We start from the raw sequence: 24088 nt of genomic DNA on the forward strand, positions 1-24088 counted from the left end.
AGAGTTTTGCAGGATACAACAGTCTAGGTTGGAGATTCTTTTCTTTTAGGACTTGGAATACCTCACTCCAGGCTCTCCTTGACCTAAGGGTTTGTGTTGAAAAGTCTGCTGTGATTCTAATGGGCTTCCCTTTGCATGTGATTTGTTTCTTTTCTCTTACTGCTTGTAGTATTTTGTTTTTCTGTTGGATTTCTGGAATCTTGATTATTATATGTCTAGGTGTAGATTTTTTTTTATCGTGGCTAGTTGGGATTCTATATGCCTCTCTTATCTGTATGTCTAATTCTTCCCCTCTGTTTGGGAAGTTTTCTGTCATTAATTCTGTGAACAGCTTTTTTAAGTCATTTGCATTTTCTCTGGCTACTTCATGGATTACTATCAGTCTTATATTATTCTTCTTTGCATCATCTAGGAGTTGTTGGATCATTTTCTCATGCTCCCTTATTGTTTTTAAGAGACCTCTCTTTTCAAGTTCACTGCCTGTGATCCTATCTTCTATATCTGAGATTCTATCTTTGCAATCTTTTATTCTGTTGCATATGCTTTCAAGAGAGTTTTTAATCTCCTGGATATCTGTTTGAATCTGTTTAATGGATTCCATTTCTTTCCTATGTTGGTTGTTCATTTTTTCCATTTCTTTCTTGTTCTGAGCCTTCATGGTTTCTATTATGTTCCTAAGCTCATCTATTTTTTGTCAGTTGCTGTTCTGGAGTATCGAACATGTCTTTCATTTTGCTCACCATCTGTATCATTATCTGGGAAATTGTTTCTGTTTTGAATTTTTCTAGAGCTTGATTGATCAGTTTTGTTAGTACCTGTGCTGTGAGTTCTGAGTGTCCTGGAGTTTCTCTATCAGACTTTTCATCCTCCTTTGCCCTACTCTTTGCCATTGGTGGACTGGAAGTCTGTTCTTGTGGCTAGCTTAAGTGTTTTCTCATCTTTATTTTTGCTGTTTGGTTGCCCTTGATTCAATCTCTGGGTCATTAAATCTTCCTGACATTGTGTCCCAGCCTTTAATTCTCTAATGACTTATAGACATTCTTATTTTCATAATTGAGAAAACAACTCATCCAATCAATTCCTATCCTTTATCTGAATCAATACAATCAGGAACACAATAGGATCAATCACCACCCTTTATAGCCAGCCATGTCTCTGCAGAGTGCATCTAAGGACTCTCACAATCAGGGGATCTGAGAGCTAGGGGAGTTGGTACTCAGTGGCGCTGGGTTGGTGCTCAGGTATGTTTCTCTGCCAGTACCGTGCTGTTTTTATTCCAGCAGCTTTGCGTATAATTTCAAGTTGGGAATATTGATACCCCTGACATGTCTCTGTTGCCTGCAGTGGCCTGGCTATTCTAGGTATCTTCTGATTCCAAATGAATTTTTTTTTTTTGGCTTTTTGAGACAGGGTCTCACTATGTAGCTCAGGCTGACCTTGAACTCACTGTGTTGCCCAGGCTGGTGTTGAACTCACAGCGATCCTCCTGCCTCAGCCTCCTGAGAGCTGGGATTACTGGCATGCGCCACCATGCCCGGCTTCCAAATGAATTTTTGTATTCTTTACTCTAGTTCTGTGAAATATATTGTTGGGATTTCAGTCGGAATTGCATTGAATCTTTGTAGCAGTTTTGGAAGTATGACCATTTTTACTACATTGGTTCTTCCTATCCAGGAACAAGGGATGTCTTTCTATTTTTTGATATCCTCTTCTATCTCTTTTTTCAGAGTGTTGTAGTTCTCTATATAGAGGTCTTTTGCTTCTTTCGTTAAATTAATTTCTAGATATTTTATTTTTTTTGCATGCTACTGCAAAAGAGATTCTTTCCCTAATTTCTCAACATGTTTGTTATTTGTGTACAAAAGGGCTATTGATTTTTCAATATTGACCTTGTATTGAGCTACTATCCTGAAATTGTCAATTAAGTCTAGAAGTCTTTTGGTGGAGGTTTTTGGGTCTGCTCTGTAGAGTATTTCAGCAAATAATGACAGTTTCACTTCCTATCTTTATTGCTTTTTTTTCTTTCTCGTGCAATTGCTGTGGCTAATGTTTCTAAAACTGTATAAAACAGGAGTGGTGATAATGGACATCCTTGTCTTGTTCCTGATTTTTGCATGAAGGTTTTCAGTTTTTGACCATTTAGTATGATGTTGGCTTTTGGTTTTTCATAGATAGCCTTTTCAAATTGTGATAAAACTATCTGTTCCAATTTTCTGCCCTGTTTTTGGAATCAAAGTAACAGTTTCTTTTAGGAATGAATTCAGAAGCATTGCTTCCTTTTCAATTACATTGAAAAGTTTAAAAAGTAGTGGCAGTAGTTCTTCTCTAAATGCCTTGTAGAATCCAGCAGTGAAGCCATCACAACTTGGGCTTTTCTTTGTTGGTAAATATTTAATTATATTTTAAATTTCATTGATTGTAATTGGGGTGTTTAGAATTTTTATATCTTCTTTGTTCAACTTTTGTAATTCATATGTATCTAGAAATGTGTCCATTTCTCCTGTGTTCTGTATTTAATAGAGTACAGGTTCTCAAAGTAGGTATTGATGATCCTTTGGATTTCTGATGGATCTGTTGTGATTCATGTTTTTTGTACCTAATTGTACAGATTTGAGCATTTTCTTTTCTTTTTTTAAATTAAGGTTGGCTAAGTGTTTATCAATTTTATTTATTCTTTCAAAAAAAGCAACTCTTCAATTCTGTCATTTTTTGGTATCATTATCTTAGTCTCCATTGCATTAATTTCTGCCTATGTGTTTATAATTTCCTCCCTTGTTTGAGCTTTTGGTTTGTCTTGCTCTTCTTTTTCTAGAAGCTTAAATTTAAGCATGAGGTTGTTTATTTGAGCTCAGTTTTTCTAGTGTGGGCATCCACTGCTATAAATCTGCCTTTTAGAACTGCTTTCCTTGTATCCCACAGATTCCTGTATGTTGTGTTGGCCTTGTCATTTATTTGTAAAAACTAATTTCTTCTTTAATTTTCTCTGTGGCCCATTGATTTTTCAGGAGAGTGTTATTCAATTTCCATGTGTTTTTGAAGTTCTTGCAGTTTCTTTTACTATTGATCCCCAGTTTAATTGAACTATGGTCTGAAAATATACATGGGACAACTTCAATTCCTTTGCATTTGCTTAAACATGTTCTGTGAGCTAGTATGTGGTCTATTGTGGAGACTGACCCATGTGCAGTGGAAAAGAAAGTATATTTGATTTTGTGGGGTGGAGCACTCTGTAGATGCATATGTCCATTTGTTCAAAAGCTTGGTTTTCAGTTCTAGTATTTTGTTGATTTTTTGCTAGAAGGGGCAAGAAAAGAGAAAGAAATTTCCCTTGAGTGGGGGTGGGGTGTTTTCTGCTATGGGTAGAAATAAATAGGATAGTGCAAAGGATCCTAATGATAATAAGGGTATGTTATATATTTAGAATGGCATAATAAGGAAAATGGTACAAAATTGATAGTGAAATTGTTGATGGGAAAGATTCTGAGATATAAATATTGGAGAAAGAGAAAAAGGGGGAAAATGAAAAGGGATAGAGGACAAAAAAAGAAAAGTTAGGAATGAATAAGACATGAAAAAAAACTAAGGGGGATATAAAGTGACAAGGGAAAACTCCCTGACCCTGTACAAACTATATTGGAAGGATAAAGGGAAGAGGAAGGGAAGTACACATCTACACATACAGAGACAAGCTCAAAAGAAAAAAAAGATAAAATTATAGAATAAATAAGTGTGGGAAAATATATAGACAGAAGAAAACAGCAAAGAATAAATTTTTGGGGGAAGAAGTACTGGGGATCAAACTTGGGACCTTGTGCTTGTGAGGCAGGTGGCAGCACCACTGGGCTAGATCCCTGGTGCTAAGAGTAAAAATATTTTAAAATAAAATAAAAGTAATAAATAAAAATAATACAGTACAATAGAGAATGATAAAAGAAAGTTTTTTATTGTTTTGGATGTGTGTCTCTTTTCTTCAGCCTTTGGTTAAGGAGCAGAGCTTGGGCCAGGAGATGCCATTGTTCATTCTGGAAGTTTAAGGTGGCAGTCTACCCCCAGATTAGTGCTTTGTGTAGAGATGTGCTTGCAGTGAGAACACAGTGCCAATGTGAGCTTCCAGTCCTGTTTAACTCAGGCTGAACCTGGCCTTTGACCTTAGGAGCCAGGTCTGTGTTCACCAGTTCCTGTCTCTCAGTGGGACTCATCCCAGTCTCCTCTCCAGCTGCCACATTTTCCGTGACTCTTTCCTTCATGCACTCTGGGAACTTGGCGGTGTGAATCAGTCAAGGGGCTGCTCAGGTTCAGATACTCAGCCCTTCCGTACAGTGCTGTCCCCACCAACTCTTGCTCCATATTGTAGCTGCAGGTGCTACACCAAGGTCATTCACAATCTGCGAACTGTGGAAAGCTGCTCTGGAAGCGGTGTCCTGCATTTTCTTAGCTGATTCCAACAGCAGAGGATTCTGTTGGTCCTGATGCAGTTCTCTGGTTCTCCATGAGCAAAAATGTTAGTTTTATTTGGCCTCCCAGCTGGTGGTTAGGTAATTGGTAATGGGAAGTAACGGGAAGTCCCATCCTGGGTGTAAGTGGCTTATAGCCTGAATGGACATCTAGATGTTAGTCCTTTGTATGAAGAGTAGCTGACAGTTTTTTTCCCATCTGTAGATTGTTTCTGTTTCTCTGAAGTGGTTTGTACATGTTGCCTCGATGCTGTCTGAGGATATATGGAAAATTTGATACAGTAATTTTCATTTGATACAGTAATGCTTCTTGGCATTACAGTTCAGTTTCTTATTCCTTTGAATTATTGCTTGAGCTTTCTAATTTTTTTAGGTACTCTTTATGGAATGAATTTTGCCTCAGGTAAATGTCGTTTTTTGTTACTAAACATTTTAAAGTATTACTCATGCAAATTATTACTATAATGTTAAAAGATGTAATTAAAGCAGGTATCACTCAATAAAATGGTTCTTGTTTGTAATTGCTAAAATTCCAAATTTTAGTTTTAGTTTGCATGGTTTATGGTTATGTCTCATTCAGTGTAATTTAAAATCTATCAAATTAGAAAAGCAAAATATTTCTTTGCTTTACTTTATTCAACATGGCAAATTCAAACGAAAGTTGCTTTACCCTTAGTAGATACTCAGTTGTTGTTGTCTTTGTGTGAATATTAAGCATGGTGTGCTTTTACAGCACCTTCTTCTGGTGAAGTATGCTCCCTTAGCTTAATTCTACACTAAATTATCAGAAAATGGCGAATGTAGTTTTATAATAATTTCCCAACATGCGTCTGTCATGCTATGAGCTTGCTCCAAATTATAATGTTTAATCACCCGTTTTCAATTTGATTCATTAGAATATTTTTCTAACAACATTTAGTAATAAATGTGAGGTTATTTTGGTAGAATTTAATCAAATATTTGCTTTTTTAGTGTTAGACTGTTTCTTGACACAAGAAAATTATAGATGTAAAATACTATAAAAATAATTCATGCAGCATGACCCAGTTCACAGACACTGAATATATTGTCCTTCACTATAATGGCAGCATTTTGATGTATCAAGAAAAACTAGAGAAATCTTGTAGCTATAAAGTTAATATTTATCTGCAGCAGAGTTTCCATGAAAAGAATAGTGAACTTAAAATACCTGCCTTCTCATAGTCTAGCACTTATTAATTCAGTTTTCTTATTATTAAACTGGGAGTAATTATACATAACATTATTAACTTCCAAGGAGTGATGTGATAATTAAATGAGACAATGTATGTTAAAGCACTGTGTAAATCACAAAGTACTTTGAAACGTCAGCTTTTATTATCCATATCTCCAAAGGGCTGTCATTCCTAAATTTAGAGAAAATATAATCACATCATTAATATGTTTGAAATTCAGTAATGATGAAGTCTGTACGAAGAAATTAAAGGGGGAAGATCTTTTCGGCTAAAATATCACCTAAATTGCTATACTTACATCCAGAAATTGTCTTTTTCTGTTGTAGGCATTGTCAAATTTGAAGAGCAGAGATTTTTCTTATGTATGCTACCAATATAGATTATCTTCCAAAAATGTAAAGTTTGGGAAACAGTTGTTGGAAAAATTTTCTTATAGATGCTTTCAAGGAGAGAGATTTGTTCAAAAAAGTTTTACAGTTAGACTGAAGGTAAAAGTATGTTACATACTGGATTCTGGAGAAGAATGACATAAGTAATAGAGTGATGTGTTTCTTGACCAAAGAGAACATTACTTTAATTTTCTTTTGAAATGCAAGCAGGCATTTAAATGCAGAGACCCAGAGATGAAGTGACCTGCTTCACATTCATATACACCTGGTGGATGAAGACTACAAAATGTCACATAGAATTCTATTATCTTTCACAGTTGAAACATCATTTCATAAACTTTGTTTTATTTGGCAGTTGTCACACAAAAGATTCACCAGGATATGAGGCCTATAAATAACTGCTTTGATTTGTATGAATTAGGAACCTGTTTGCTTCATCTTGTTGCCTATTTTACCAGCATTTTGTTTTCTTCTTATACTATAGACAATGCAAATAAACTCACTTGATCTACTCTAGTGAGCTCTTGTTTACTTGTACTTTAACATCTCTAGTCTTTTTTTCCCAAGTTGCCTTTTTGTTCCTTGAAAACCTTTTTACTAATAAATTTAGCAGATTTAGCAAATTTTATTTAATTAATTTTCCATCTTTACCTTCTATTTTTTAATTCCTATCCTTCCTCAGCTTTTGTGGCAGCGTGCTGGTCTTCCCCCTTATGGACAGGCTCCTTTTCTTCTTCTTGCCTCCACATGGTTGGTGCTCTTTAAGTCCAGTATAGTAGTCAGTTATTACATGTGACTATTGAAAAAATGTACCACTAGTCAGAAGGTAGTAATCACTATGAAGATAAATAACGTGAGTAAAGGAGACAGAGATCAGTGTGGTACTGTTTTATTTAGAGTATGGGAGAAATCCTCTCAGACATATGAGGGACTGAAGAAGAAGGCCTTATGTTAACCTGAGAAAATAAAGTAGTGGGAAAAGTAAAAGGAAGGATAATGAGCCTGTGGTGTTAGGGGATTAGCATAGTGGCTGCAACAATGAGGTTAGTTGTGGAGCCCTTGGAGAAATTTTCTTTTTCTTTTTCTTTCTTTTTAAAAAAACTGAGTTGTATGTGAAACTAAAGGGTAGTTTTGAGCAGAGGTATTATGTGAACTGGCTCTTGCATGGAAAATAGTCTGGGTTAGAGGAACAGAGGAAGAAGGGAGAGCAGTATATTCTACATTATCTTCTCAGGTTGATTTAGCTGGTTAGGTACATAGTGATAAAGAAGTCAAATAAATTCCTTATGAGACCGTTAGTTTTTTCCTCTGGACAACATTTGTTGTTGTCAGTCTCTGCATTATTGACTCCATGCAATCTTTGTCTTGGAGGAGATAATTGATCAGGTACTGTGGTTAGAGTAGCACAAGTATGTGATACTTTGACACTCATTAGCTATAAGTAGTTATCACTGTTTCCTTATATATAAACGGGATAATATTATCTTTCTTGTTTAGTATAGTATCTTTAACATAGTAAGAGCTTAATAAAGGTTAAATCAGTATCCTGTATTCAAACACTCCTTCATTTAGAAAGATAGAATTTGTGATTCTGTAAGAATATTCATCTGTTTGTTTTCATTAGAGATGTGGAAACTTGAGTGCAAGAATTCTTTTCTTTTTCATGATAGTATAATGGCTATAAACTTGTAATTAATACATAGTAAGTGGATAGAATAGCATCAGCACAACATCATCATTGTTATATGCTTCGACTTTACTATTAGAAGTGACAACAATAAACAACCAGCAATGGTTAAGAATAGAAGTCAATATTTATTTACATATATTAAATTTCAAACTGAAAAATATACAGCAGTTGAACAGAATAGAGGGCTTAGAAATAATCCCATGCTTATATTCTCATCTGATGTATAAGTATACCAAGAATATTTAGTAGGATTCTGATAGCCTATTCAGTAAATGATCTTGGGAAAATTGGATGTACACATGTAAAAGAATGAAATTTGGGCTTTCTCTTCTACTGTATACAAAATCTCAACTTAAAATGAAGTAAGTACTTAAACATAGAATTATACTTATAAACTCCTGGAAAATAGGAGAAAAGCTTATGACTTTGATACCGGCAGTAATTTCATGGATAATACCAAAGGTATAGGAAAAGGCAAAAAAAGTATAACTATATTAAACTAAACATTTTTTATACAACAAAACAAATAGCAAACTGAAAAGGCAACTTACAGAATGGGATGCAATATTTACATATCATATAACTGGTAAGGTGTTAATTTATAAAATACATAAGCAACTCCTGCAAGTCAATAATATAAAAACCAATTGGAAAATAAGTCAATGACTTACATAGACATTTCTTTAAAGAAGACAAGGAAATGGACAACAGGTATATGAGCAATATCATCAAGTAAATGCAAATCAGAACCAAGTAATAAATAATTTCCTACTTCTCTACATGGCTATTATTAAAAAAAAAGTGTTGCCAAGAATATGGAAGAATTAGAATTGTTTGTGGTAATGCAAAATGGGATAAGTCACTATGGAAAACAATATGGTTATTCTTCAAAGAATAAAAATAGGACTACTTACATATGATCCTGCAGTCTTACTTTTAGGTAATTATCTAAAAGAAATGAAGTGGAGATCTTAAAGAGAAATTAGCACTTGTATGTTCACTATTCACAACAGTCTCTATGTGGAAACATCAATTCCATTGACAGATGAGATTAAAAAATATGTGATTATTCATACAATGGAATACTATGCAGGTTTTAAAAAGAAGGAAATTTTGCAATATGTAACAAGATAAATGAAGCTTGAGGACAGGGAACTGAATAGGAAGTCACAGAAAGACAAACCAGCATGATTCTGCTTATATAAGTTATCTAAAATTATCCACTTAACAGAAGTAAACAATATGATGGTGCTTTCCAGTGTCTGAGAGTAGAAGAAAATGAAATATTACTGATCAATGGAAAATAATTTTTTGTTAAGCAAAATGAATTAGCTCTACAGATCTGCAGAGCATTATTGTACCTATAGTCAGCAATAGTGTATTGTACACTTAACATTTTGTTGAGAGTAGATCTCATATTATGTTTTTACTACATATACCAGAAAAGAGTAAACATACTGAATAGTAAATCTCATGACTCAAATTTATCTTTATGGCAATCATAGGCAAGTGATATATTCATAGGTGCATTATTCAAATAAGAACAAAATAGAAGAGACACAAATTAGGAAACAGAGAGAGATTCAAATACTTCCTAAAATTGCATATTGCATTGTTTCCATAATATTTCAGTGTATATATGAACTTGTTTCATTTATACTATTGGTTCATCTTAATTTGTTGAAAAGGAAGTTTTGTGTTATCCTATTTTCTGTTTCTTCTTTTAAGAAGCATTTTGGTGTATGCTGTGTACTTTGAGTAACTATTTTGAAGATAATGATACACTTTGTATTAATTATTATTATTCTGTTATGAAATTTTGTGTTTCTTTCATAAAATAAAAATAATCTGATGGGCCTATCAGAGACTCTTAATATTTATCAATCTTTGCTAGTCTTATGTTATAATCTATCACCAGCAATTCCTTACCATATAGCAAGTTAATATAACATTATTTTTACAGTTCTTTGTCATTTACTTACATCAAAATGTACAAGTCTTAACTTTACAATTTTGACAAACAGATAATCTTTTAAGCCCTCACACATGTCTCTATATAGAACATTTCTGTCCATCCAGAATTTCTCTAGTGTCCTTTCTCTATTCATTTTCTGGTCTAAAGCAATCATTGTTCTGTTTTGTTTTTCTGCCTTACACTGGTTTCCCATGTTTAAGATGTTTACAAATGGAATCACAGAATATTCTTTTGTGTGTTTGACATCTTACACTGAGCACACAGTTTATACCATGTACTATTTTTGTCAGTATAAGTAATTTCTTCTTTTTGCCAAGTAGCATTCTGCTGTGTTATGTATACCAAAGTTTGCTTATCATTTTCCATTGGATTGTTTCCAACTATTTGTTTTTATTAAAAAAAACTGCTAGTAACATTTATGTATAAATATTTTGCAGGGTTGTGTTTTTATTTGTTTTACCTAAAAACTCAGGGATAGAATTTTTAGAATATTTTGTGGATGTTGGACTTTGTAAGAAACTGATAGTCTATTTGTGAATATTTTCAGCTGTAATATGCGAGAATTCTACTTGCTCCACCCAGTTACCAACATAGAGGGCTGTGAGTCTATTTTTAAGCTTTAGGTATTTTAGTGATTGTGTAGTGGCATCTTGTGGTTTTGATATGCATTTTCCTAATAATAAGTGATGGTGAACATAGATTTTTGTGTTTATCAATCATTTATGTATTCTGTTTTGGGTATGTTTCAGCCTTTTTCTTAGTTTTGATTGGATTACTTGTGTACTGAGTTTTAAGAGTTCTCTGTATATTCTAGACAGAAGTTTTTTGTCAGAATAGTTTGTGAGTGAGTACTTCCTTGGCTTGCCTTTATTCTTTGTTCTTGCTGTCTTTTGATTAGCAGATATTTGAAAAATATATTTTGAATGTGCTGGGGATAAAATCTAGGGCTTGCGCAGGCTGAGGTGGAGCAAGTATGCGCTCCACCACTCACTTTCAATTTCATCCCTTTTTAAAGTTTTTATTTTGAGACAGAGTTTCACTTAGTTTCCTAGACTGGTCTTAAACTTGAGATCTCCCTGCCTCAGCCTCCATGTAGCTGGGATTAAACTATGCCTAGTCAACTTTTCATTTTTTTTGATATTGCTTTTGATATTTTATTTAATATTCCATTGCCTACCTTCAGGTCATAGAGTTAGTCTTTTGTTTGCTTTTTAGACCTATAAAGAGTTAAAATTTTATTTTATCCTGTGATGGATCAATCCTTACATTTTATATATAGTATGAGTGAGGTAAGAGTGAAAAGTCAATTTACTTCTTTGCAGAAATATCCAATTTTTATAGTACTGCTTCTTAGAAAACATTGTATTTAAACCATGTTGAATTTCTTTGGAACTTTTGTTAAAATTCAATTTACCCTACAAGTGTGGATCTATTTCTGGACTTTATTTAGTTCCATTCATTTATTTGCTTACCTTTTTGCAAACATTATTGATTATTTTAGTTTTAAATAAGTCTTAAATTTAGACAGTGTTAATCTTTCAGTTTTCTATTTTTTTTTTCAAGGTAGATTAGCTACTCAAGGTTCTTTGTGTTGTTATATAAATTTTTGAATCACTTTGCCAATTTCCATGGACATGGTGCAGTATGTAGCTTAATTTGGGAAGATCATGACTGTATTTTTGTGTGTATGAGAGTATGCATCTGCATATATTTTGGGTGTGTGTGTGGAAGGATTGATATCTTCACAAATTTGAGTCTTCTATTTACATAGCATATCTTTCCATTCATTTGTTACCTTTAATATTGTATATTTATGAAAGAACTTGAAATGTACACTTTTCATATTTAAGTATCAAATATGTAGTTTTTGGTTGCATTGTGAGCTTCATATAGTAGAAATTTAGTCTTATGTTTTTTGTATTCCCAAGCCATAGCATAGTGCTTGACACAGAGTAGGAGCTTAAATGATTGTGTGCTGAGTTTTAGTTCTATAGTTATGCTTTTAACAATTTTAGACTAGTTAATTGATATTTTTGCTGCTTTCATAGGCTTCATTTTCTTTTCATGATGAGAATTGAAACAAGTTCTATCAAGCCAAATCTTGCCCCATTTAGATTATTAACTTCCTTCCTGGGTTTTTACATTGAGAAAATATAATGCAGACTAGAAAGGGTCTATTGAGAGCCCTTCATATTTAGCAGAATACTGACTGAGATTACTAACTGGAAGATTGAAAAGTACCATTTAAAAAATAATGAAACATTTTATTATATTACCTTATACCAGAAAATATAGACAATTAAAGAAAATTAAATTAAATGTCAATTAATATTGAGGAAAAATAAGGTGCTTTACTCAGAGGCCCTGGTTTCACTTAGGATATTCACTTCTTTAAAAGGTCAAAGAGTGCCAAGCTTTTGTGAAGACCCATTTAATTGAATGACTTTCAGAAATAAACACTGTGAAAATAAGATAATAATGAAGCCCATAAAATTTCATGCGCTAGCGTTTAGGTAATTGCTTGTTAAATTAAGAAGTTTTTTTTTTTTCCTGGACATGTATGTCCCCTTTTCTTTTTGGTTAAGAATATATTGAAAGTTTTCTTCTAATCTGGTTGGATTCCATTTAGCCAACCAACAATTATTCTAATATTAAATTTAGTAGGCTAAATTTATTAATGACTCATCAAAGGTAATAAAATATTTGGAACATATATAACTATTATGAAAAATTACTTTGGCTTATGTTTGCATGTGCAGAAAATATATAGCAATGCTCGCCTGCTTTGAGTGGTTTAAGTTAACAAGAAAATGTTTATATGTTTTATTTGACCAAATAAGGATAACAGAATAACTTATCAAATTCATTACTAAATGGTCATTCCAAAGTAATTACTGAAAAAAATTACTGAAATATACTCAGGAAAATTATTTCATCAAGACTATTCACTTAAAAAAATTTTAGGGGTATGATACTAAATTACATTCATATCATGTTAAAATGGAGTTTCTTAATATAAGAATACATGTATCTTAATATTATGTAGTTGAATTGTCAATTTCATTGTGCTGGTTTTCTGAAATGGGAAGTTAGTTATTACACCATCTCATTAAGACAAAGCATGTGTAAATTATTTTTTTATGATATACAAATTTAGATGGAATATTTCACTAACTTTTTGAAAGGGCTTTGCTGTGTTAAGTGTTTTTTAACACACAAAAATGCTCTATTAACATAATGAGAACATACTCTATAGTTTAAAATATTAATTGTTTATCTGAATGTTTTACATCGTTCTTTAGTACAACTTGTATTTTCCTTTTATTAAGCAGATGGGCAGCAGGAAGGTCATAATAGGAGAAGCATCACCATGAAATGAATTTAAATTGTTTTACTGAGTAGACTTCATTTGTGCAAACAGAAAGCCAGTCCCTGAAAACCAATTTAATGGTCAGAAAAATTTTAAGGTCTGATACTTCAATCAATTCCTATGCTTTCTTTCCTGGGATGAGCACAAATAGGTTTCTAAATGTGTATTAAAAAAGTGGGTTGATGCAGTGCTGTGCGTTTGTGGTTCTGGTTAAGAAACTGTGCTGCATTATATTTTCAGTATTTCTTAACCCATCGTGGGAAGATAAATAAAATATATGCTGATTTATATAATCCATCAAGATATTGAAATAAGATACTTTTAGTAGACTTAAATGAGATGTTCAGAAAATTTCAATATTAAAAATGTGCAATATTAATGCAGCCTACTATTTTTGGTCCATTAGGGGAGACTTAACTGTTTCCATACCCCCTATTTTAGGAAAGCAAATCTGTTATAAGAATTGAATATATTTCTTCTAGTATACTAAGTAGTAACAGTCAATGGTGATGATGAATAACTGTTATCATGTAAGTGATTTTACTGAAATATTTAAGTGAATAAACTTTAAGGTCTATTGCATAGCCATTTTTCAGGTACTAAATCTGGTATATACATATGTTGCATAGCTTCCCAATGATACATTGCTATGAATAATTTTCTGTATTGAATATGATCTTCTTACCATACTGGAAAAACTACTGAAGCAGCTTGACTTATTTGCTGATTATTTTTGTAGACATACATAGTGTTAGATTTTTATCTATTGTTCTAAACATATATTGTATCATTTTTGAGAACAACTCTTATTCAGCTTGGCACTCTAGAGCTAAATTATTTTGATAAGATTATCAGAATATTCTGTAGAGGTCTTTTAAAATATAAACTGAAAATCAGTGTTATAAGATCTCATGCATTATTCTTTCTGCAAAATATTTTCATAAATTCATTGTTCTTTTTGATATATAGTCTTTCTTCATGTTTCTAATAGAAAATAGTTTTCTAATTGAATGAATTCAGGCAAGGTTCATTGTTTTCACAACAAAATATCAACTCAAGCATTTAGTTTTCTGTTCACTCTTCTTAAAGAAGAAGTGCTTTGCTTTTACTTGGGAGATTTGTGGAGGTGGCAGGTTTCTTTTTTGGTCATTCTTCACTCTAAGGAAGGCCTTCTGTATTCTGAGTCTTGATGATTAGGATTTTTCAGCCTTTTAATTTTTTATTTTATTTTTTTAAGCATTCCTCCCTCTTCTTACCTCTTCAGTGTTTTGGTCAGATTCTACCATATATCTGTAGTTGATCTTGCTGAGAATTTCATACCTCCACACCAGGAGTTGGAAACCTCTCCTTGATGTGATACAATTTTAGGTCAAGATGGTTACCTGTCCATCCATCAGCTAGGTATTTTTCTTTTGTCTTTTCTAACATGAAAAATAGCTTTGCCTCTCCCTTATGTTTTGCCCTTTCCCTAGGGCCTAGGAAGTACACAGGTCTTTGTACCCATGTTTGCCATCACTCCTGTAAATCTCCAATAGATGATCACTGTTAGGAATCTCTCAATGTCTCCTGGCCTGCTGCCTGTCTTCCCCGTCTTTCTCCTGAATGCTCAGGGTAGGCCTTATGTAAATGATTTCAGGCTCTCCATCTCTTTTGATCCAATGTGCTAACTGTCTTTTAATTACTCATTACTTAAAATTTTAGCTGATTCCTGATGTTTTTTCTGTTTTGCTTGGCCATAGTTTATATTTCTATCTTTATTCAAAATGGCATGGTTATATTTTGCTTTCATGTCATTTAGTTGCCTTGTCATTCAGCTCCTTGATAGATTCAAGGAAAACTTAATTTTTAATCTACATGGCTTTTTGTTCCATGTAGGTTAGAGCTAGCATATAGTTAGAACTAACCTTTAATCGATAATGATAACTAAAAAGCTAACTTAATTGTTAGGCTTAAATTAGAGGTTCCATTTGACCCAGCTATTTCTCTGCTGGGTATCTTTCCAGAAGAATTAAAAGAATCATACTACAGTGATATATGTGTATCCATATTTATAGCAGCAGTTTGTAATAGCTAAAACTTGGAAACAACCCAATTGCCCATCAGTTGGAGATTGGATAAAGAATATGTGGTTTTTCTGTAAAATGGAATACTCAGCCATAAAGAATGAGAAATTAGAGTCATTCATAGGAGAATGGATGCATATTGAGGTAATACTCTTAAGTGAAATAAATAAGTCACATGTGTAAATACCAAATAGTTTCTCTGGTGTGAAAAACTAAAAGTGTAAAGAAGATCCAAATGGTATAATTGACAATGTGAAATAGGAAGAAAAGGGCTAAAGGTGTAGGGGAAGTGGGAAGGGTAGGGGAAAAGAAATAAAGGAAAAGAAAAAATATGAGAAAATGAAAAAATGGAAACAAAGTTTTTGTAAATGGGGGGTGAAGGGAGGCAGGGTTACAGGGAAAAAATGTGAACCAAGATCTATCATGTAAGGGTACAAGATCCCAATGATGAATGTAACTACTGTATACCTAAAAAGTACCAATAAACACAGAAAAAAAATTGTTAGGCTTAAAATCTAAAGATTTCTTCTTCTAAATGGGATGTAGAAATTTGCAAAGAACACTGTCATACTCTAACAACAACAGGAAACAATATCCCCAGATTAACCACAATCTAAAAATTAGAAGACACATATTTATACATATTTTTGTTATACTAAATTTAGGTCTTATAGTTGCAAAGATGAAAACTCTCCTGAACTGTGGTATCTTTTTTGTAAACAGTGAATATATTAGATTCTTGACTAACATTGGCAAACAAATTGCATATCTAAAGAAAAATTACCATTAGTTTAATTTTTACACTAAAGCTTTCTTGGCCAGAAGTGGTCCAATATCAAACAAAATATAATATAATAAAACCTTTGGATCTTCATCCAACCTCATTTGCAATCCTATTTTTAAAATGAGTCTCTAGTACAAAATAGACGAATAACAGTATTACATCACTGTATTACATCAGACTGTCACTGTAGGTTTTAAAAAGCGTAAAGAAATGAGTGTCAGTATCAAAGAACAGCACTGAATGATCCACTCTAATTCACTCCAGAGATATTCTTGATCCAATAGGTGGGAGATTGCTAACTGGATTTAAGTCACTGAAAGCATGAACATACATGGCTTTTGATTTAATTGGTCCTTGTTTTGCCAGAAATATCTTGAAAGATGTTAAATTGCAAACAACCCGATGGATAAATGACAGTGATAGACTTTTGAAGAAGTTATCTCTGTCTTTCTCCCCCCTCCCTTTCTTTCTCTTTTAGTTGTACTGGGGGTGTTGTACCCAGAGGCTTCACACTGAGTTATAACTCTTTCTCACCCTCTACCCCCACACAGGTAGATACCTTTTTTTTTTTAAATTTAGAGACAGGGTCCCACTAAGTCACTAAATTTCCTAGGCTGATCTCAAGTTTGTGGTCCTCCTGCCTCAGCCTCTAAGAGTGCTGAGATTCTATGTATGCACCACCATGCCCAACTTTATTTTTTTTGTAAATTATGTGCACAGATGAGAAGCTAAATTTGTAACATGGAAATCTTTGATACCGTTTATATCACAGTCATTTAATGTCAAGGATATGCAGCAGTCATTATACTAGTCACGCAGAATTTGCCTGCAGAAGTTAGCATGTTTTTTTTTTTTTTGTGGTAATAAAATGGCAAGGAAAAAGTTATAATTTATCCTTAGTTTTTGAGAAATTTAAAAGAAATTGAAAATGGTATTAAAAGTTTACTGTATGCCGTAGCTTACTTGGCGTAACTGTCACTTTTCAAATTCATGGCTCGTTAGAAACTGGAAAAGCTTTATCATCGCCATACTTCTCAGGTGATTTTTTTTTTTAAGGAAATACTTGAATCAGCAAGTGCCTACAAGATTGCTGAGATGAAAATCGAGTTGGTTAGATGCAGAGTGTAGGCCAAGAGCATTGTGTTACTGGGGCATTGTTATTTATATGTGATGAAAACTAAAAATTTGTCCATAAAATAAATAACAGTGCAGGTCATCCAAAAAAAAAAAAATTGAAAGGGAGAGGAGAGAGAAAGAAGCTTGGAGTTTTTCCTCATGCACCACCTATAATTTGATTTACAGAAACAAGTCATAGTAATCAAAATATGTGCCATTGGGGTTCTGAAAACTAAGCCTTATTCCATGAAGTTCTTTGGCAACATCCCAGACATTGTCCTTCACTGATTTTTTGACCTAGTTTAGAGCAGAAATCTATTTATGAGCATTTATTTTCCGTGAATCTGAATTTTGATACAGTATGACACAGAGAAGTAAATTTCTTGCATTTTAATCCTAATGTGAGATGTCAGTGCTCTGATTCAATTCATTTTTCAGAATGTGAGAGGATCATTGTAATAGCACTTTGTCAGTTATCCAGGATTGTTGGAGAATTATTTTTCATTATAAATCATTTTTAACAGTATTATATTGAAACTTAGAGTATGGAGATGGAGTGAAACATTCCCATTACATTTTCATTTAGAAGCTTGACTTAGAAAGAATGCTTTTGCTTGCTGTTCATTAGGGCTTTGAAGAAGATAGGTCTAGTTGGAGAGTCCTTCTGCATTCTGATGCTAATGTTGAAGCCTTTTTTTATTAAGCTACCAGTTATTTTTAGTTATCTGATCAATTAATGGTGTATTTTTCTCACACAAATTAACAGGATGAGATTCGGTTTTCCAGAATTATATGCTTTATTTTCTCAAAACTAAATAAATTTTACAGAACTAAATAAACTAGTGTATTCTTTTCCAATCTTCTAATGAAGGAAGTTCAAAGTTAAGTTCTATAAAGTCTTTTCATTTATTTGTAATTATTTTGAACTACAAATTTCAAGTTGGTAAGCAAAACAGATTCTCCTTGAAAGTAAATAGATGTTTGTCTTGGACTTATTGTGACAGCATATCTGTAAATTTAGTGTAGTTAAATTAATGTGAATGGATCATATTTTTGAAATTATAGGTTTTCTTTAGTCTCCACCCCCTTTCACATTATGACCTCATATAAATTATGTTGGATGTGATCCTTCCTGAGACTTATAGTGGATACTTATCTTTCAAATATTTTGAATTTGAACTGAGGACTAAATATTGTTTTCAGAAAGAGAGTGACAATAATTCTTAAGCTATTATTATTGTTATTTTTTCAGCAAGGCTAGAGAAGATCTGCAGAAAATTCAGAAAGAACGTGATTTTCATCGAATGCATCATAAGCGAGTCATCCAAGAGAAAAACAGATTAATTAATGACCTTAAAGAGTAAGCTGCTCATATTTGTTGTGCATTTATTTAGGAGTTATTTAATTAGGGTTAAGTAATTTGACTGTGATAGAAACTTTTAGATAAAGTTATGCATTCAACTTTTATTAAGCATTTAGTGTATGACAAATACTATATTATATGTTTGAAACACAAGTGTGAGTAAGTCTAGACCTTAGTGTCAAGGACCTCTATACTATTATGGTGTGTGACTGGGGAGGAGTTAAAACAAATATAACAAAATATATTGGTCTTTTTCTGTGTTTCCAAGAGAGTAGTCAATTCTACCAGATTGGCGTGTTAGAGGACTCAAGGACCTATTTTCAGAAAAATTGAATTCTAAAGTATAAGTAAGAATAAACAGAGAGAGAGAGAGAGAGAGAGAGAGAGAGAGAGAGAGAGAGAGAGAGTAAGCTCACCAGGAGGCTTTTGGCAGAAAGACCATTCTTTACCAAGTCACCAAATCGTAAAGGTAAAGGAGCCTGGCGTGGTCATCAAATTATAAACACACACAGTCAAGTTCAGATGTGCCTTTCAGAGCGATAGGAAGCATATCCTGCCAAACTTGAATACATAATAAACTTTAAGAAATTATTTTGAATACATTATTCAGATTTACTTACACTCCCTCTTTACATTCCTTTCCCCCAAGAAACAAGAAATGAATTTTACAGTTCTGTACTAAAATACCCATTCACTTGCTTTAGGGCGATGCTGTCTAGTAGAAATTTCTATGATAACATAAATATTCTGTATCCGTGCTGTCTAATACAGTAGTCACCAGGTATTTATATTTCAAAACATATCAATCTTGTTAAATATCCAAGTAGATTTAAAAGAAGTATTTTTATAATTAATTTAATATAAAATTCATCATTTCATATTATATTTTTTATGTTTTATTATCTCAGAAGCCCTGGTGAAAAAATCAAGCTACCTGGTGATACTGTACTTGTTACATATTTAGATAGCCATTATTTATTCATTTAGGAATAATGTCTACCTTTGACCTTCTGGATGAATCACAAATGTGCATTTTCTAAGGAACTAAAACAACTCCATGATGCCATCAGATGCACACACACAAAAAAATCCTAATTATCAGATTAGTCAGTCACCAGTAAATACTTTTTCAAGTAACTATGCCACTGCATAATAAATTAGTTATATAGTAGACTGTTTTTGATGCCTGGTTGAGTTAGGGTTTGAATTCTCTGAATCATATTTTGCCTAAATATTGCAATTGTGTAGCCATAATTCCTTTTTTTTGATAACTCTTCACAAATTGACCTTATATTTTGTATAAAAATTTCATCTACTTTGATTATCACTTTCTACAACATTTCTCCTTTAACATAAATATCTTATTATGAGAGTCAGGGATTTAGCTTAGTGGTGCCGCTGCCTGCCTCATAAGCGCAAGGTCCTGAGTTTGATCCCCGGTACCAAAACAAACAAACAAACATCTAATTATGAATGTACTTATGTTCAGAATTGTCAGTGCAACTCTAAAAATGCAGAAATTACCAAATGTACAAATGACAAACAAATGAACCATGAACTACTTAGAGAATATAGGAAACAGACATATACTTGCAAACTGATGAAACATTCTCTGAGTGTTCTTTGCTTGTTGTAATCCAGCAGTATTCTGTTTTGCTAATTCTTTGCACATGCCAAAAAAGAAAAAAAGATCAGTAAACATGAAGACAGGAAAATAGAAAATACTCAAAACTGTAGCATCAAGAGAAAAAAGCTGAAAAGAAGTTAATGAGAGCCCCAGGGAAACAAAGAACAAAACTGTGGGCGATATCAAGTGATCTATCATGTGTGTATTTGGAGGCCCAGAAGAGGCTGGGATTGCTATTCACCATTCTGCTTGGTTGTGCCAACTGCCAAGTATATCAGTTCCGATTATTCACTCAGGAGCACTGAAATTCACCACTGCATAGATGCTTGGGCTAAATGAGCTTTGACGTAACCTTTAGCCATAATTCTACTTCTTCCTGGCCCTGTAGTCTCCCATTTTAATAAAGGGTTCATAATTTTGCCTTGGTTTTCTGGGTATCAATGGAAACTCCTTAAAATAGCTTAGCCATTGTATACTTACTCATTTAAATTGCCATAGATAATTTTGCAGAAGAACTGAGGTTATCATAACAGTTTATAATTGCCATGGCCTTGTAGACTAGTCCTTCCTGTACTGTCCACAGGGGCAGCCTCAGATATTTCCACTTTGGTGAGTGCTGGCTATGCCTTGTTCTAGCTCTGTTCTTTGAAGCTAATAAAGTGTATATTGGGGCAATTATAGTTCAGTGCTATCAGGTCACTCTTGAGCATAGTATAGGACACAACTCAGAGTTAACTCAATGGTCAATAAAAAGTTAACTCCCTTTTTTTATTATAAAGCCTTTTGTTTTTGATCTTCAACCAACAAAACAGGTTTTGACAGCCAGAGACTTGATTTAGATTCTGAGAGTGGGTTTTGTTGTTGTTGTTGTTGTTTGTTTATTTATTTTGGTACTGGGGATCGAACTTGCAAGGCAGATGCCAGATCCACTGAGTTAAATCCCCGGCCCCTTCTTTTCTTTTTTGAGACAGGCTCTCACTATGTAGTTCAGGATGGCCTTGAACTCAGTATAAAGCCAAGACTTGCCTTGAGCTTGTAGCAGTCCTCCTGTCTGAGCCTTCCAAGTGCTGATGTATTACAGGCATAGGCCACCAGTTCTTAAGTGCTGCTCTATCAGTAATTTATCTCAGACACTGACGTTCTGGCTCGAGTGTTAAATTGTCTGCTAACAGAAAGTGTTTCAAGGTCAGTGAATTATTGTTTATCTAGTTTTATATTCTAAGACTTTCAAAATACTTGAAGCAAAAGCTGATAAAATTCTAAGAAAAAACCCAGACATTTCTACACTTATAATTGGAGTTTTAACCTCTTCTTTTAGTAATTATTAGGAAATATAAGCAAATTTTCCACTTTTATAGTGCAACACAATCAATTGATATTTTGACATTTCTTTTTTTCTGTTTTGGATTTTTGAGGTGTACATGGAATATTTACCTCATAATATATTATGTACTAAGCCATCAAAGTAGTCTGTAAATCTCAAAGATTGATGTCATACAAATAATATTTTCTGACCACAAACAATTAAATTTTGTAGCTAGTAACAAAAAGATCTATGGAAATTTGCCCAATATTTGGAAATTAACTAATACACTTAAAATAGTCTCTGAGTTAAAGAAGAAATTAGAAAATATTTTAAACTGAATGAAGATACATCATATCAAAATCTGTGGGATGCAACTAAAGCAGCTTAAAGTGGACTGATAGCTTTAAATGCTTATATTAGAAAAGAAGAAAATTTAAAAATCAATGATACCATCTTTCATCTTCTAAGCTCTTAAAAAGAACTGTTGTATATAAAGAAAGGAAAAGAAATGAAATAAAAATAAGAGCTGAAATCAATAAAGTAGTAAATGGCAAACCTAAGAAAAAGAACAAAGATGTTGGTTATTTGAAAATTAATACAGTTGATAAAGTGGGTAATAAAATTGATAAATTCTAATTGACTAATCATCACCTAATTTGTCAAGGAGTCATCAGAACTGTTGTGTATTGCTCTTAGAAATATAAATTATAATGTGGTGATTTAACTCCTAGGTATTTAAATGGAATGAAGATGTGACCAAAAATACCATAAATGACTTGTATAAAAAATGTTCAAGCACAAACTGAGATTTTCCTTGGCAGGATATTAGATAAAACACATTGTTGAATGTAATATAAGAAAATACTACTCATGGAAGAAAAGAAGTGAAGTTTAGGTAATGATATATAAGAAAACAAGGAACATTGAAAAAATAACAACATAGAGAAACCAGTTTCCAAAGAGAACTTATTCTCTAATACAAAATATATGTAACTTCCAAAATCTTCTGCGATGTTAGAAATATCTTATATTTTGATAACAATGTGGATTATAAAGATATCCACATTTCTTGAAACTTTCTGAACTGTGATGTTTAAGATCTATGTATTATAAAAGTGAAATTATACTTCAACAAGAAGAAACATTATGAACACATTTTTAAAATAAAATAGATTTTAAAAGTATTTGTATCATGTTAAATTGAATTATCTCTTCTATGAGATATCCAAATATTTTTATACTTAGTTTACTTAGCATAAATTTAATTAGGCTTATTTTCATGACCATTTTGGTGTAACTAACTTCTTTTGTAATCACCCATTGTTTGTGGCCTTTTTCTTCGTAAAACTTGTTTTTCAGTTGAGTTAATGAACTGCAATTTTTTAATCTCAAAGAATATCAGCAATCTTCTGAGTGTGTGCCTGAATAGCCAAAGGTGGTAGTAGGAAGTAGAAAACTAGTTACAGTAAATATGATTTCCCTTTCTCACAATTCCCCCCACCACTTCCAGGTTGCGATTGAAGCTATCTACTAAGTAATATTTACCAGGCTCTAGTGTGTTGATCTTGATTTGGTTATTCATTTTTATTTCCAAGCCAAAAACCAAAAAAGAATAAGAGAGGCAAAAGTTTTAGATATCACCAGTTTAACTGTTTTTCCCCTTAAAATGCTATTGCACTTTTATTTTTTTAATAGGTTGAAGTTACACTATGCATCTTATGCACCCACTATTAGGGTATTACATGAGAAGCACCACACTTTACTGAAGGAGAAAATGCTGGCCTCCTTGGAAAGAGACAGAGCTGTTGGGAAGGTAAAAAGACAATTAAATCTACTACAAAACAATTTTAATCACTACATTTTATAACATTATTAGAAATATTTTTTGAGAACATTTTAAATCACCTACCAGTTTTCATGTAAAATTCATTTGAAAGCAATAAAAGTATTTTATCCACTTAAAAACTTATAATTATTAGTAAATTAAATAATATTTTATCAAACAGTAATTTATAGGAGAGGATTAATATATAAGTTGAAGAAAATACTCAGCCAGTTTGGTTAGACAAATTTGAGTTTAAATGCTGGCTTTGAGGCAGGTTAAACACTTAGAGCTCAATTTGTTTTATGTGAAATATAACTACAAAGATCTATCTTTTAAGATTGTGCATAAAATATGAGATATTAATAAAAATTCCCTGAAATTTCTCCTCAAATAGATATTGGCACTTCTATTTACTGATCAAATTTTTTGTCTTTTGTGCTAATGAGTGATACTCTTTTTCATTCTTCCTGAAGATTTTTAGATACATAAGTTTAGGCCTCTAGCAGTAGTAACGAACCTTTGGCTTAGTCAAAGAAAATAAAAGATATATGTATTATTTGTATATATGCATATAATGTATACAGATATATCATGTGTACATACATACTATACAGATAACATACATATATATGTATACATGGTTTATTAGAGAATTTAAAACTACAGCTATGCTTAATGTCTTTTTATTGTTTTTTGGAGATTTTCACTTTTCCAAACTCAAAACTGTAAAAACATGAATGATGATAATACTATTATTTTAATAATTTTATGGTTAAGCTATACTTTATTCCAGTATATTTTGTCTTTTCAGTGAAATTCTTAGCTAGTAAAATGTAACATCATTTGTTTCTGTATCTTTTGTGTGAGAATTTTAATTTTTTGTCCTTGAACATTTGAATCCATTATAAGTAA

General features: G+C 32.6%; 1 protein-coding gene across 7 annotated transcripts in view; it reads left to right on the forward strand.

Moving 5' to 3' along the window:
• Spag16 (sperm associated antigen 16) overlaps window positions 1-24088 on the forward strand; it is a 1007960-nt gene that overhangs the window by 63554 nt on the left and 920318 nt on the right. For 6 of the 7 annotated variants that reach the window (XM_010616032.2, XM_010616034.1, XM_010616037.2 and 3 more), the window contains 2 exons: window positions 18308-18415; window positions 23047-23164. In XM_010616032.2, the coding sequence (XP_010614334.1) occupies window positions 18308-18415; window positions 23047-23164 (226 nt within the window). The remainder of the gene's footprint in view (window positions 1-18307; window positions 18416-23046; window positions 23165-24088) is intronic. The other variant, XM_010616039.2, reaches the window with a different exon arrangement.

This window comes from Fukomys damarensis, unplaced genomic scaffold, assembly GCF_012274545.1.
Source record: "Fukomys damarensis isolate Sample0158 unplaced genomic scaffold, DMR_v1.0_HiC HiC_scaffold_16, whole genome shotgun sequence".
Lineage (NCBI taxonomy): Eukaryota > Metazoa > Chordata > Mammalia > Rodentia > Bathyergidae > Fukomys > Fukomys damarensis.